Raw genomic sequence first — 16,971 nt, 5'->3', positions numbered from 1 at the left:
TCGCTTTTCTTCGCCAGCACGCGCAGCCTCCTAACCCCATGCAACGTCGCGGGTTCTTTCAGTTCATTTTTTTTTCCACGCAAATCGAACGAGTTTTTGCGAGAAATGTCTCGTCGAGAACCAGAATAGCTTCCTCCGAAGAAAGTATGTACGTATTTCGGGCTCGATCGAACCGTTCGCGAGCTGTTTCTATCTTGGAGTTTGACTCACGCGCCTCTCGCGTATTTACCGTTCAGTCACGCGACCAGTTCCATGGATCAGAAACGAAAAAGACTCGGTTGCTCTAAATCGGAACTCTCAGTGGAGAGGCGACAAACCCACGGGATGTTCTCGACCTCGAACTCTTGGACGATTACTCGCCGTTTCTCTCTATCTCCGTGAGTCTGCTTGTTGGTCTCGCAACATCCGGTCTGTCTTTCCAAGGCCGTGCAAGATCATCGCAGAAATCGGGTCGTTGAACCGGGCCCCGTCGATGCTTGTTGCGCCCTCGACGAAGCAACTAGGCGCCAACACGAGATAAACGCACGTGCTTGATACGTCGTTGGCGTCTTGGATAAGCAGCGACAATGCCAGGGCTCGTTCCTCTTTGCGACCAGCTTTCTCCTCGATTGCTTTCTTCCGATCCCCGGTTGCCACGAGAAAAGCAACCTTCTACTATCGGTTACTTTGATCGTACGTATAATAGTTAGACAACCAGTCAGATCGAAGTTTATAATAATATCCATTTCTAAATGTAAGAAAATTTCATTTATTCTTATTACTACTTTGGAAACGCATACATAGATTTGCCTTGTTGTTTTTCTATGATTTTCCCTAATTATATATTTACGTTGTTTCTACTTGGCGACACATCCTGCGAGGAACGCGTCGTTCTACTTCCTACGAGACGGTACGTCCGCATCGCGTGATTCTACCTCGTTACGTACGTCTAGTCGTCACAGTTGTTGGTACACGAAAAAAGGGAAGAGAAGAAAAAAAGAAACATTACCTAACCGAAGGACATATTCTCGCCGTGAACTTTGCCTCTTGGTTCGCGAAGGAACAACGTGTTCCGTGTACTCGAAGAAATAGATATTGACCGTAGTTGACCGGCATGGCGGAAGAAATTGTAGAATTGCTTATAGAAAAAGTAAAATTGATTACGAGTCGTTGGACCGATGTCTATCGTCGCGAGTTGGAGCGAGACAAAGCCGGTTCGTATCTTGGAGCATCCTTCGCCGCGTCAATTGTCTCTTCCGAAAGAAGAGTTATTACCGGTGCTCGTAAATCAGACACGCGATCCTCTGTAATTTCTCAGATTCTGTTCGCGGCACGGAACTTAAATTTCAAGCAGCACGACGAAAAAGGCATCTGGAACGAGAAAAGTTTCGCGGCGCGCAGAGTATCCTCCTCCAAGGACACCGTCTTCGGGAACCAGTCCCGCGGCGAAAAAGCGAAACGAAGCGATGGCTCATCGAACGCGCGTGCACGCGTCGCGCGAGGAAATCCGTGAGCGGAGAAACGAAGCGAGCGGAGATTACGACCACGGTTGCCTTTCGTTTTTCCTTCGATGAGCACGGTCCTTGAGAAAATCTTTTCGCCTCGATTCTCTCAATTTCGTCATTGAGATCGACTTGTTGGTATCTCGCGCGATATCGTGCCGTTCGCGAACCAATTGCAAGCGACTCTTTTCGCAAATCGCCAACGATTTCACGGCTGAGTGAAAATCCGTCGGAAACTTCCAGACTCGTAGATAAACTAGGAGCTTGTAGCGCGCAACGATAGAATATATCGTGTAGTTTGTAAGCTAGAAGCAGCGATGCTTTCCATAGAAAATTTTGATTGTGCGGTGAGAAAAGAAGCGACGTGTCGCCCTTAATAAAAAACGTATGTACAACGAATAGGACAAAGACGATTAATAATAATAATTTTGCGTAAAGAATCGCTGAAACTTGGTGACGAGACGTTAGCGCGCGCAGCACCTGTACGAGTATCTTCTTCCTGTTGCTATCGTTTGACTTCTGGTTAGTCTCGTCGTTTATGTGCAACGCGATCCGCGAGCTCTGCACGTGCAACGCGTAAATGCGAGCGCGATAGAAGGATCGTTTCTCTTTTTAGTCGTCCGGTAACGATAAGTGCACGGTGTTCGATATTAAAACGCAAAACGTACTCGTTCGTATCCCTTTTACGAAGATTACGATATTGGGTTACACGCACGATCGCTATCCGTCGGCTTTTTATCGCATGCAGATACTCGTTGAAAACGTTGCTAGCAAAATTAGCGAGACACACGATCGCCCTAACGACGAATCCGATGAAACTTAAAAATATCTTTGAGAGATCGTTGTCGATCTCCGGGCTCCGGTCGCGGCACGTGCGCTCAAAGCTGCAAAGAGAGTACGACCGAGGCTGCAGTTTGACCTAAGCGACCCGTCCTTAAATGCGCCTTCAAGAGAGACAAGGCGATGATCTCACTTTCTCGAATGCGAAGAACAAATTCTGCGAACCGTTTTAAAAAAGACTCGAGCGCACGAACCTCTTCTCCGAGCCTACTGAAAACCTGGAACAAGTTCTCTTTCGTTGCCACGGAACGCTCGTACGGTTGTCCAAGGTCTACATCGAAACTTGAACGGTTCGACGCTGAGAAACGTGGCAAACACTTGCGCGGAGCAGAGACAAATGGGGTGGCAGAGTAATTGAAACGAGCCTAAAGAAAGGAGCACGCCGAGAGAACCGAGCGGCCGTTCCCCCGGAGCGCAACTCCATGATCTCAGCCGCTGCGTTCGAAAGAATCGGCTACGAGCAGCCCAAGGCCAACCGTTGTTGCCTCGATATTTGACTTCGATCAAGCCGCGAACACCGCGAACCATTGTCTCGGGGTTTGCCAGCGGGGCGGAGCTCTCGAACGAGCGATCGACTCGATTCAGCGTCTCACGATCGTTGCAACCCTCGCCAGAGTGCGGCGTAGGATTTTGGGGGTATGTCTATTCACCAAAATTTATTGTAATTGACCCCCGCAACCGAAAATAATTTTTCTAAAGTGATTTGAAATTTGTTAATTTAAGTTTTTAATAACTTTTTAACGAAGCCTCGATCAAGAAATTGATATTTTTGATTTTCGTCTTATTTTGCCAGGGGTGGCCTGAACACCCTGTATAAGGCTATAGACCTTTCGTTCGAACGAGTTAGACAATGCTCGACGAAACAAACCAACATTCTAATATTTGATTATTCTAATACGTAGAACTGGTTGGCTGTCGTTGCATCAGCCCTTTCGCGAGCAGACCTTTTGGTCGAGGGTCGGCATTCGTTGGAATGGTTGCACAGAGTCAGTCCCATGCTCGGACTCGCGTAGATCGAAATAAAGCGATAGCCGTACCGATCTTAATACACGAGTCGCGATCATGCCGCGAAATGCATTGTTTCGACGCTTCTTAGGAAGGGTGTGGTTCCAGGCGGCGAAATCCTTAAAAGGTCGCGCCTACGAAAACGCCAGAACGAGAGTCGGTGGTCCGGTAGACAAAAGAGGAAAAAGCGTGTCTCGGGGCAGCGGGCGCACGGTTCCTATCGAGGCCTTTGTCGAAGCAGCTGGCGAACAGGTGTTGCTTGGCCGGCCTAGTCTTGTCAGCTGTTCCGCTTCTAAGCCAACCATGCTAAGCTGCAGCGCGCGAAACGGCCGTTACGTTTCTCGCTAGTTAACGCAAACCATCGTCCGGAGAAACTGGCCGTGTCGATTCTCTTATCCCTTTTCGCATGCAAATAGCCTGTTCAGTTCCCAGCGACAGGAAACTGTACCGTTTTCAAGCCTTTCTTCGGTAGACTGCAAAATTCGTGACACTAATGGTCGTCGTGGTTAGCGATGGACTTTGAATATGATTCCAAGTTAACAACTGTTTCGGAAGCTTCGTTCTCCTTGATAGTTTTTTCAATCACGATGGTCATGAAAGTCTTGAACTATTTATTTTATAAATTCCCTAACGGACGGTAAATTGCTTTTAACAAACGATTAAATATATATTTTCAAGACTTGTAAAATCGCTCGAGACCAACGTCGCGTATTACGATGGCGTTTCCGTATCATTGAACGCAATTGACAAATGTCAACCAACGTGTCCAATTCCGGTTGGCAACTGGTTCGTCGACGGTTGGCAGTGCCGTGCGCGGTCAACCTCCTCATCCACGATTTCCACTCATCCTGGCCGATGTTTGATCGATCTGCCTCGTTAGGTTTCCACGCCGATAACCACCTTGTTCCGTGAAAAAGCTCGCTGAAAAGCTTCGCCTAACCCACGATCCGCGTTCCCTATTATACTAGGAACTTCATACGCGTCGCGTGACTTCCGCTAATATTATAACGAGAACTTTGTTACTCGTAGTTTCGTTGCTTCGTCGATACGACGCGGTACCTGCGAGTCTTGGATCGTGTCTGCGGTTTCAAACGTCACGTACTAGGAACCGACGCACCAACGAACCAACGAATCGATAAAAAGTATAAAATTCTGCAAGAGCATTCGAGCTAATATTGCGAGCTTTTTCAGACAACGGATTTTTTCATAGTTGGAAAAATATCTGGTCGATTACGGTTGATTTCACACTAAAATTTCTTCCCTTGTCTCACAGATCCAAAGAACCTGTTCGTTCGATGGAAACAATTGGAACGTGACATAATTCGGTCGAATATAAGTCTAGGGAGTAGCAACGTTCGCTAGAGTTTCCCCGGAGCATTTTTATCGGTCTACTTCGGAGGTGTACTTTGCAAGGAGAGGGAAAGAACCCCTCTCTCTCTCTCTCACACACACACACACTCTCTCTCCCCCCTCTCTATCCCTGTCTCTCCGAGGAGTGGGTGTTGGTGTTAGAGGGGGCTAGAGGAGTTCGGGAGGAGGAGGGTCGGTAGTGGATTTGGGGGTTGGTTTCGTGTAGAGGTGGGGCAAAGGTGACCCCCGCGGATCAATACCGTCGCCGGTTTGGCGCCCTCCATCAAGCTTCACCGACCGATTCTCTCGTATTTCCACACGAAATTGACTGCCATCCGATTCGAGAAAGTTATCCTTGACTGTAATCGTCAGTATCGCCTTCCAAAATCTATTCGTGACGTCGCACAGTGGGTCCAAATACCAAAATAGGAAATCTAATATGGTCGATTTCTATGTTAAAAGCTTGCTCGATTCGAAAAATGCATAAATGTTAAACGAATTAGTAAGAAATTGAGAAATTTTGTTCACAATAGATAAGCTATAAAATGCTATACAGGTTGTTCGGCAACCCTTGGGAAAAATTTTAATAGAAGATTCTAGAGGCCAAAATAAGACGAAAATCAAGAATACCAATTTCTTGATGGAGACTTCGTTAAAAAGTTATTAACAATTAAATTGAAAAATTTCAAATCGTTCTGGAAAAATTATTTTCGAGAAAAAAATTCAGTACGATTGGAACTTTAAAAGTTAATAACTGTTTAACGAAGCCTTAGTCAGGAAATCGGTATTCTTGATTTTCGTACTATTTTGGTCTCTAGAATCTTCCATTACAATTTTCTCTAGGGGGTGGCCGAACACCCTGTATAATGCGTAAATTATTTGCCAGTAGCATCTGGTGTACACGCTGTCTGAACTCGTGACCAAGACAACAAGAACCGATCGTGAGGCATAAAATTCAAATCAAACGCTGACAATGTCAGAATTAAGACAAAGCGGCGTTATCTACTGCTTATAACCTCCGCTTATAAGTAAGGATCGAGCGTGTAAACGCTGCCCTTTCTCTTTCGAGAGAACTCGCTTTCGTTGTTCTGTTATCGAATCGCTTCCGCGGACGTCCCACGGTTGCCCGGCGGTTTTCCGGCGCGTTTTCACGACACGCGAAAGTAGTTCGGCTCGAGCAACCGTAACGGCACGGCGTGCGCTTTAAACCGGCCGATGGACGACGATGACGCAACGAAGACGCTGGCCGCGATTACACGACTACTTTCTCCCATTCTTGGGAAGCGTAATATCGTTCGGGATTAGTCGAGCCGACTAACGGGGGATAATAAACACCATTAATGAACTCGGAACGGAGTGTTCGCGGTCGGGCAGCAGCCGTGACGACGCGCGTTATGTTCCAGCGACTCGCGAAGGGCGTCTTGCTCTCCGCTCCTCCGGCGCGGCAAATTAAATTCGTGGTTTCTCGACCGCGTTTCCTGTTCCGCGAGAACCGACCATCGTAACGACTCGCTCGTTCGATTCGCGGATGACGAACAACTCTACGTTTCGCGATAGTTGGAACAAAAAATGATACTCGAAAGCTCGGATACGTTCGATTTGTTTTTGCTCTAGAATCGACAGAGAAAGTTTTAATAAAATCATCATCTTTGGTTCCTGAGGTTTTTAGATACGCGAATAAAATATGCGACGCGGAAGCAGCCAAATAAGTCTTGGAGTCCTTGGAATAAAAATTTTCTTAAACTTTTATATTTGATTTTTACGCGATGAAACGTTCTGGGAACTTGTTGGCGAATTCCCTGCGCTATTTTTTTTCCGCTGAACGTGTAATAATCTCGGGCATAACCGAAGCCGGCCGGATTCAGGATGTCAGTGTCCGGTGTCCGTGGCCGGAAGCGAGTCGTGGCAAACGGATACGACGACCGAGTCACGAGCTGCATTTGCGCGCGCGCTAGCACGTTACGTCACGAGGCGGACGGAAGAAAACGACTGGCAAAATTGGAGCAACGTCGCTGTCGCATATCGGTCCAGCTGTGTTTTGTTTACCCTGGTTGTTATTTGTTCCTCGCGCCTTGTCGCGTCGAGCATGCAATTAGTAAAGAATTACAAGGAGAAACGTTGCTGGCTTTGGACGGAGGGTTGCGTCGATTCGCCGACAGCGTTCGACTTGGAAGAGTTGCAATGTAGAGGATTCCAGGTTGTTTTAAAGTGAGATTATTCTCTTCTGCGAACCGTTGATCGAGCGATACTTGCAGCAATCGAGACGGTTAACCTTCGATTATGGGTCACATTGATTGGCGATGGAGTAATTTAGTTTTAACAACGATTAAAATTTAACAGGATTATCTGGTAACGTAGAGCTTCGATAGATACTGATTTGTCGTCGGCCCGCCATCGCGGCTTTCACTGTAAACAAGTACTTCGAAGCTGTTTTATCGCGACTTGTTGGTCGAGCATAAATTATCCCTAGAATGCCATTCGTTCCGTAAAATCGCAGGTTTGGCGGTGGCTGATTTTCACGCGGCCGAACGCGCGATCGACGGTATTCCCCGCGAGAAACCGATGTCCGTTGTTCCCGATCAGGCGTGGACAAACGAAACTAACCATGGTTTTTCCACTGTGTTCGCATTGCAGGTACAAAGCGAATCATTGCGTGAGCGGGGGCGGTAGCCGCGGAAACGGCGCGACTGGCGGTACCGGAGGTGGTCTAGGCAGCGGAGCCGGCGGCCGCGGGGGCGGCGGGGGTGGCAGCCCCGGTAGGGGCGGCGGAGGAGGAGTAGGAGGCGGAGGCGTTGGGGGAGGAGGAGGAGGGGGAGGAGGAGGAGGAGGAGGAGGAGGAGGAGGAGGAGGAGGAATAGACGGTGGCGCGGTGCCTACTGCACCACCGACCACCGGCCGTCACCACCACCATCATCACCACCACCATCACCATCATCATCACCTCGTTACTACGACTACGACGACCACCACGACAACTACCACTACCACCGGCGGCACCAGGCACCACAGGCACAAACTGCCTGCCAGCAAGCAGTGTACCGATCACCGACACCACCTGCATCATCACCGGCATCACCCACACCATCGCTCCTACCATCGGGGCATGAACATGGGCCAAAAATTTTCAGGTTAGGACCTCCGTGATTCTTCCAGTTTTATACGATGGTACAGGATGACTCGACGAACGAGGTTTTTTGCGGGATGGGGTGATCGATACGTGGCGAGGAGGAACCAACCTCTACTTTGCGCCGGACCGGTTCAACTACGGGAGAACAACTATGCCTATTGTAAGACGCGTTGCTCGATTCTGCAATAGAACGAACTCTCGTAAAGTAGCCAGTGAGCTGCGAAAGACCGAAAGTTTCGAACCTCGTTGGACTTTGTTCAGGGTCAAGGTCTCGGACCGCTCTCAATTTTACCTACCTGGTCAGGTAGAAGTCCGAACAGGTCCTTCGGAGCGAGACTCTATCCCTCCGGCAAGAAACGAGCTATAAAGCATCGGGTCGAAGCGAAAGTTCTGGTCGTTTCTGTTTCTCGGTTTAAACGAAATCGAATCTATACCAATGAAAATCGATCGATTTTTTCACAAGTTTTCTACATGTAGAAACTCGGTGCGTTTTATTTCGAAATATACCCTGCGTTATCGAGCAACAACGTTCGGGCAAACAATTCGTATAATAGGTTGTTAATTGATTCTCGTTAAACCGATCTCGATTCATCGGGCGATCCGAAAGGAAAAAGGACAGAGTTAACGCGGTCGCGATTAATTGTTCCCGTCGATCTCGTAGCCTCCATTCGCGCTCTTCTGCCATGATTTACGCTGGCCGTTTCCGGAAATCCATTCTGTCTCTCGACGGTACGATCGTAAAACTACCCTCTGCGATACGAGCTTGGTAGCCGGTTGTCTTTTCGAGAAATTTGTCGCCTCGGATCGCAGCCAATTCGCGGCTCAGCTGCGTCTGTAAAATTTACGATACAGAATGTTTTGTCGGTACCGTGAATAGGGGAAAAAATTGTAAGCTTGGAAGAACGGCGTATCGGACAACGCCGAAAAAAGTCACAGACGCGTCGAACTCGAAGGAAAGAGACTCGGAGGGTCGACCGACCGGATATATACAGGGCCGTGAAAAGGGCCTTTCTATTAGTGCCCCTCGGCTTTTCGGGCACGAGAGAGACCTTTTGAAATCCTCGCGGTCCTTTCCAGAACCCTCGTTTCAAAACCCTCGATCGCTAGCGAGAACACAGCTGCCAGAGCAAATAAACCACCATCCAAGGATATCGCTCTGTTCGACCCTAACCGACAGACAGACAGACAGAGAGACGAGAGACGAGAGAGAGAGAGAGGGAGGGGGGTGAACCTTCGAAAACCTTCGGCGAAGCCTGCTGCGCTCGTCGGACGGACGGGGACCCTTCATTATTTTTCTTGCACTCTTTTTTGCCTGTTCTTCGGCAAATCTACCCGGTCCCGACGCGCTGCTGGCAGGTATCCGACCGCACGATGTATCCCACAAACGAGTCTTGAATTATTAACGCGACGCGGAGATTCCCTTGAACGAAATTTCGCCATGTCTGTCTGCGTCGCGTAGTCTGTCCGAAGCGTTGGATCTGCGATCGATGCCACACGAACACCGCCATGGCGTCCCATACCCTACGCGGGTCCCCTGTATCTTTTTCGTTAATCGTGCCACGTAGAGAGTCCAACATTCTGAATCGAAAACCATGAAAAATTCTACGATGGATATTGGTGGAAAAAAGTATGTTTGATCCGCAGGCGGCGTGAAGAGCGTGACGCGCGAAAGCGGGGCTGGAACGGGTGCTGGAGTCGGCATCGTCGGTAGCGGCACCGTGGCGTACAAACCTGTGGTACCCAGGGAGTTGGCGCAAGATTTCTCGAGGCCGCCGCGTCTCGATGTCCTACTCGACATGCCGCCCGCCTCGCGGGAGACGCAGGTCCATCACAGCTGGAACGCTGACGATCGTAGTCTCAACATATTTGTCAAGGTACATGCACGAACAAAATACCACCCTCTACGCCAATATCGACCGAAATTGGATGCTGATATCGTTCACTCTTTACGTTTAGCTTAGAAGACAAGTTTAGTAGAGAAACGTTTACGAAATACACGTGTAACATTTGTCAGGCATCTCTTAGTATTCGCTTCGCATAACATCCGTAATCTTACACCTATATGTATTTGATAATAATCCAATTTTACATCGAGTAATCGGACGAATATCTGGGTAAGATCGTACCAACGAACATTTTATTCCAAAGTCGTTGGAACCTCGTGGGACTGCAACGCATCGTAATAAGGGTGGAATTTGGAATAAGATGGTTCGAGCGGATGAAACAACCTAGGCCGTTTTATCAAACGCTTTCGTTCCGATTTCGTAGGACGATGACAAATTGACGTTTCACCGACATCCCGTGGCGCAAAGTACAGACTGTATTAGAGGGAAGGTAGGGTACACGAAGGGTATGCACGTGTGGGAGCTGTACTGGAGCACGAGGCAACGAGGCACGCACGCCGTAGTGGGCGTTGCGACGGCGGACGCACCCCTCCACAGTGTCGGATACCAGAGTCTGGTTGGCAACAACGAGCTCAGCTGGGGCTGGGACCTCGGCAGGAACAAGCTTCTTCATGATTCGAAAAACACTAGCGGTGTCACGTATCCTGCCCTCCTCAAGCCCGATGAAACCTTTATCGTTCCCGACAAATTCCTCGGTGAGCTACAACGCACTCTTCCGACACTGCAAAAAGAAAACGTTACCGTCGTAACGTAACGAGGACCGTCGTCTAATTCCAAACGGTTTATTGTTATTTTTCAGTGGTTTTGGACATGGACGAAGGTACGTTAGCGTTCGTCGTAGACGGTCAGTACCTTGGAATCGCTTTCAGAGGCCTTAAAGGTAGAAAGCTGCATCCTATCGTGTCCGCTGTCTGGGGACACTGCGAGATTACGATGAGATACATCGGTGGACTTGATCGTAAGTATATCTTGTATATCTTGTATATCATGTATACGTGACAGAATCGTACGAATGGATATCAGGGGGTGTAGAGTAATTTACAGTGGGAGAAAATAGCTCGTGGGAGACAAAAATCTTCTACCTCTACGTTTGTTGATTTCAAGTAACCGTTAACGATACGATTTTTCTTCTTCCAGCGGAACCTCTACCTCTGATGGATCTCTGTCGAAGAGTAATCCGCCAACGAATCGGTAAACACAGATTGGAAGAGAAAATCCAAGACCTGAACCTGCCACAGGCGATAAAGACTTATCTCTTGTACCGTGACAGGAGGTAACCACGTGGTACCTCTGAAAAAGCTACCACGATTACGACTGTGAACACCACTACGCTATTATATCGATGCCACCACGACGCACAGGGGAACGCCCGCTACCCCGTCGCATGCCACCGAGCACAACAGCCCATAAGCCGCTTACACGATCTATGGTGTCTGAATCCGTATCAGGATAGAACGAGACGAGCACGGTCGTCGTCTTCGTTTTCGTCGTCGTCATCATCGTCATCGTTTACTTGGGCTACCACTTGGTCGTTGCTGTTGCCATCGTCGTTGTTAACTTGATCGTTATTATTGTCGTTATGTCGTTCTTGGATACTATCGAACGAGATCGTTACAAGTAGGTAACACATCCATTACGCGAAATGCACACACACACACTGACACCCGCGGACGAGTCGCATCGGGGACTAGGAAATATTATTTAGGTGATATTGTTGTTTTGTATTATATCGACACGATAAAAATCGTGATGAAGTTTTTATTAATTGTTATAATAACCGGCGGACGATGCGGTATTTTTTTTTCTTTTTTTTTTTTTTTTATAGCTTCCACGCATCTCGTTTGGTGCTATTAGCCTTTTTCTTTTTTGTTTTTTTTTTTCTTATGTTCTATCGCATTGTCAGAACGTTGTACTTGCAAGACGATGGAAGGGAAGAAAACAAAAACAAGAAGAAATCAACGACCAGATCATGGACGAAGACTCGTATACATATATACATACAAGTGGCTCGGGTACAAAGAAATTTTTAGAAAATGGTCGTAAATATCTGCAACGCTTCGCAAAGTTGGCCAGTAAAAACGTTAGACTTAATCGAGTCTGGAGGCTGAATACGGGTGATCTTTCAATTATTAGTCAACAATGGGTAGCGGGCTCGCTCTAGTCCAGCCACCGAGCTAACGGAAAACGAGAAAGCAACGAACAAAAAATAGGCACATATTCAAGAACTTCCTCAAAGAGGAAGAAATAGACGAAACTTGGAAGGGACTGGCGATCAAAATACAAACGAAGCAAAGACATTTATTACTAAACTACCGATAAAAAAAAGAAAAAAAAAACAAAATGTGTATAGTGACAAGAAAGCCAAGCTGATCGAACAGCCACCTCCCGATAGACTCATTTTTTCAAATATTTTCTAAGCATGTTTAGATATAATGAAGTACAGTGGTGTGCGGGAATCGTGGATGGACACGAACGAGAAAGAAAACGGCTGAGGACGATGATTCGTTGGTTAACGCGCTTTCGATTTTTTGGTTTCTTCTTTTCTTCTTCTCCTGTAATAAATCGAGTCTTTGAAACCCGCGTACATCCGCAGCTAGAGACTATTTCTCGAGCAACGTTTAGCGAGAGAAAAGGAACAAGACATTTACGAAATTTGCGTGCACACGGTATATAGTAACTTCTGTCGTATCGAACATGAAATAAGCGAAAGAACGAAGACTAGACGCGACGAGCCGAACGATTGAGCGGCCGACTGAATACGGGCATTGGCAAAATATATTCCAAACACGAATTAAAACTGTCAGCAAGAGACCCATGACATATAAGTATGTGTGTTATTCGACGCGACTCACGGCGACGATCCAGATGATCATGATTATAAACATGATCATGATGATGGTGATGGCGATGGTGATGATGATGAAGAAGATTAATAATGATGATAGTAAACGATTATATCGGGCGAGTTGCTACCTATACTATTAGCATGACAAATTATGACTGGTCCCTAGTAACTCTTTACTCTTACGTTTGTCGCTTAGGTTTAATGATAATGCCGTTACCGGCGATGTCGATTTGTACATAGGGTATAATTATAGTAATGATAATAATAATAATAATATTAATAATAATAATAATATTAATATTAATAATAATAATAATAATAATATCTATCGGTACGACGATATGAATGTATATGCGGGAGGTGATTGTATCCAAGACCATAAATACGAACCGAATACGAGAAAAGTCGAACAGAACTGAATCGCGAACACGCGTTAACGCAGGGGCAAACATTTTCGGTACGTTTTAATTTTATCATCGTAGCTATTCTTTTATTTCACTTCTCCCCTCCCAGAAACAAAATGGAGATGTTTCTTGCTGATACCACGCATTGCTGTTCACTCTCCTCGATCGAGTTCCCGAGAACTCGCGTATTCAAAAACGCGTCTTCCAAATTGTCGTAACATCGGGACACAGTCGTTCCTTTTTAAAGATATTTTCTTCATTTTTATACATATATCTATATATTCATATATATAGATATATATATATATATATATGAGACGTGCCATAGTCACGCTTTTAACAATGTGTTTGAGTTTATGATCGAAACGTCACAAGTTTCGAAACTGTTTTTTCAAAAAACACACACGATCCTCGCAATCAGCAACCGCGTGGACTGCATAACGATCGTGTGATTCTCGATACGCACACCCAAGCGCTGTCTGTTTAGCAATGTTCGCATTCATGATCTTTTACTCGAGATTCTTCGCTCAAGCCGGACGAGTTGCTTGAGATCGAGAGAGAAGAACAAATAAAGATTCGTGGTCGGTGGATAAAAACAAGAACGAAACGAAAAAAGGATGAAATAAAAGAGAGAGAAAGAGAGAGAGAGAGACGAGCGAGCGAGCGAACGAACGAGCGCCGTGAGGACAAAATCTTTTTGGTGTGCGGCGAACGAAATACTCGTCGAACGATTCGAAAATAAACTATAGGCGATCGCACATGACCCCCGCGACGATGTATTTATCGCGATCGTTCGTGGTGTCTTAGTCGTGAATGAAATAAATTATGTCGGAGAGAAAAATAAATGTTTCTCGGAAAAAAGTATCTCCGTATGAAAGTACGTAGAAAACGCGAATAGGAAATAAATTGTATTTGATGAAGCAGAATCCGCGATGCCAGACAAGTTGCATTTTTCGCGCATATAAGTTGAAAACGGCATTAGCAAAGGTTGTTAGATAGATTTCGTTTGTGTACTAAATCTTGAAAGATTCTCTAGCTTAAATTTATTGTGTGATCTTGAAGCCTACGTTCGTAACGCAATACCTTCGCCTATCTAATCGTCGGGGCTTGCTGGACTTTAACGCGTATAACATTGACTGTGCGCGACACGTTGTTTCGGTCGTGCATTTTTGAAAAATGTGACCCATTTGGTATTTCAGATTGAGATAGATAGGACGTACAGAGAAGGTAGTCACCGTGCATACACGCGATAAACAATGAAGATTGACGCGCGCGGAGAATTTTCGTTTCTTTTAGCACACGTTCTCTTCGCTGCAACCGCCTTGCTTGCATTCTACCTATCAAATTCTCTACGAAAACTGTTTACTATAATCGGGTAATCTATCTTTCTTTTGTTCATAGTGCGCGTGTCACGTTCCAAGCATGAAACAAAATAAAAGAAATAAATAATGTTTAGAATTTGTACATATTATTAATTAATGATTAATATTATTATTGTATCGAATTAATAGTTTAATTGATTATATCGTGTTAGTCGGTACAATTGTGGATTTAGTTTTTATACGGTAGGAAGATCTATAAAATATACGATCGATCGATCGACGGTGTTGAATGATAGACGATTAGTTGGGATTACGTTCTTCCATTCTCGGAACGAGTTAGAACTTCCAATTACTTAAAATCATATTTACGATTGATTACACCGAATAAAACTAGTAAAAAGCAAAGAAGCGTGTTTTTAAACCGTCGCGTGTTCGTGTTTTCGTTCCAATCTGGTATAAACTCCTCGATCTTTTGATACCGTTTTATTATCGGTCATAAATTTTCGATTATGTTCGTTTTACCTTTTATTCTATTTGTTTCACGTTGCGTTGTTCTGTTTTTTTTTTTTATTAGAAAAATACGAGTTCTCGTTAGAGTCTAGAAAATTTTAAAAACTTTTAGTTTTATTTTTGTTAACGTTTTATCGAGACCATCGTCTACCGTCGAATTAATATTTCGACGACTTTTATTCTGACGACATTTCCTGCTTGTTTGTTTTACGTAAGAAAAACACATTTCTTCGAAAGGTGTTCGCTTACCGTTTGACTCGAGGATCGAGCTCGATCCGGTCAAATTTTTTCCTTCGACGTGTTTAAACATCGTTTCGCCAAAGAAATGGATATTTTTAGTGAATTTTTTATATAAATTTGGATTAACGAACTTACGGAGAGGCGAGATGTTTTTCGACGCGATCAACGAATGGCAAATCGATGAGTTCGATCGGTCGATCGATCGTGGCGAAATAAATGAAAACGTTGGCTCGCGACCACCTAAGAAAACGCGACGGCGTTCGATTCGTTCGCATCAGTCGCAGAGAACGTTTATAAGATAGAGAAAAAATAGAGACGAGGCGGGAAATTCAGAGCATAAGTGTTTCAAAGTACTTTCCGTGAGCTGCCTGCCGCCTGTTTGTGCAAACTGCGTTGCCTCAACAAATGCGTCTAATTTATTGACGATGCGATAATTAGCAGGACTTTTAAGCTGCGTGCATGCAAGTGATAATCGAAAGAGAGATGTTTAGTGCGATGTGTGTTCGTGTGCGTGCGTGCTTAAGAGAGAGTAAGTGTGAAAGAACCGAGCAAACAAAGGATGAATGCGAGAGGGAAAGACAGACGAACAAAAAATACGAGCACATCGGGCACCGGATGGTCTTTAACAGGATATCGTTTTTTCTACTCGTGCACGAAAAATGAATCGTTCTTTGCTCCCAGAATTTGAATTTAGTGAATTCTCTAGCGCGATTTACGGGAAGGAGAAGCACGATTTATTTATTAAGAGAACGAATAGAATCGGTACTCTAAATGCATCCACAGATCATCGACTTTTCGACGCACGAAAGTTGGTAGAGGTTTGGTAGAGTTGGTAAGAAGCATCGTCCTACAGTCGAGAAGCGATCGATCAGGTATTATGGCACTTCCAAGCAAACCTATGCCTTTACGGTTAAATGGCCGTCCTCGAACAAACTCGAGCGCGAGGAAACATTAATATTACTTGGAGCGAATCATGAACAACGTGGAGAGAAAGATCGTTCAACGCTGATCTGGACAATGATATTCTTACCATGCATTAAAATCACCCGAGCGCCGTTGATGCTAACATTGCGTTGAAAACTTTTCATTTTACAAAAACTAGCCGCATCATCGATCCGAACTGTTCACTGTATGATTTACGGTTCGTCTTCTTGTAAACATTGAAATTGCAAGTTTTCTATCGCAAAACGTGACAAAGATAAAACGTTTATCCGAACCTCTAGAAAGCCATAACTAGAAGACTAACGAATCGTTTGAACGATGCCGGGCATGCAGTATTAAACGTAGACACGGATTTCCATGACCACATCCGGTCCCAGCTTGCAAATGTGTCTCGCAAAACATTCTTTTCCCTTGTGTTTATTTTTCCTTAAGCCTGGACTATTTCCAACGAGCGATCTCACGTCTATTTAAGCATAAGTTTACCGAGTTTAGCGTGGTGTTGCTGTATAGCGGCGAGTGAACGCGAAGAATTTATAAATATGTAATGCCTTAATGTTATATCGATAATAATATGGATAGCGTTACTGTATAATTAGTTGTGACGAGAGGGGGTCGACGAGGTCAAAATAATGAAAACGAAGGAGGAAGGTATTTCACGATGGTGGCGAATATAAACGAACGAAACCGACCGAATAAAAGAAGCAACACAAAATGATACAAACGTAACAGACAAAGTAAACAAAAAGGAGTGCAGTACGCGTGGCCGTTTGTCTCCATTCTGTTCGTGATTTGATATTTTTTTATAATTCCGATGACGAGAGAGAACGATTGGAGAAAAAGAGAGTGTAAATGGAGCGTGTATAGAGCAGACTGCTATCTAAAATAGTTCAGGCTAGATGTCGATGTTTGTAGCGGATAAAGAACAAAAAAACACAGCGTATTGTAATTAAAATTAAAAGTCATTAATACCGTCCGCATTATTATTTGTCGAACGCTCGATC

The 16,971-nt window shown here is 45.3% G+C and overlaps 1 protein-coding gene across 9 annotated transcripts in view; it reads left to right on the top strand.

The window, feature by feature from the left end:
- Window positions 1–16,938, top strand: part of LOC143345120 (protein gustavus-like) — a 94,932-nt gene extending 77,994 nt beyond the window's left edge. For all 9 annotated transcript variants that reach the window (XM_076771942.1, XM_076771940.1, XM_076771939.1 and 6 more), the window contains 5 exons: window positions 7,311–7,804; window positions 9,448–9,677; window positions 10,072–10,402; window positions 10,507–10,665; window positions 10,845–16,938. In XM_076771942.1, coding sequence (XP_076628057.1) covers window positions 7,311–7,804; window positions 9,448–9,677; window positions 10,072–10,402; window positions 10,507–10,665; window positions 10,845–10,984 — 1,354 coding nt within the window. In that variant the 3' untranslated portion in view covers window positions 10,985–16,938. The remainder of the gene's footprint in view (window positions 1–7,310; window positions 7,805–9,447; window positions 9,678–10,071; window positions 10,403–10,506; window positions 10,666–10,844) is intronic.
- The last annotated feature ends 33 nt before the right edge of the window (window positions 16,939–16,971 follow it).

This window comes from Colletes latitarsis, chromosome 8, assembly GCF_051014445.1.
Source record: "Colletes latitarsis isolate SP2378_abdomen chromosome 8, iyColLati1, whole genome shotgun sequence".
NCBI classification, from domain to species: Eukaryota; Metazoa; Arthropoda; class Insecta; order Hymenoptera; family Colletidae; genus Colletes; species Colletes latitarsis.
The sequence above is the reverse complement of the archived record's forward strand: the minus strand, read 5'-3'. Positions and strand labels throughout refer to the sequence as shown.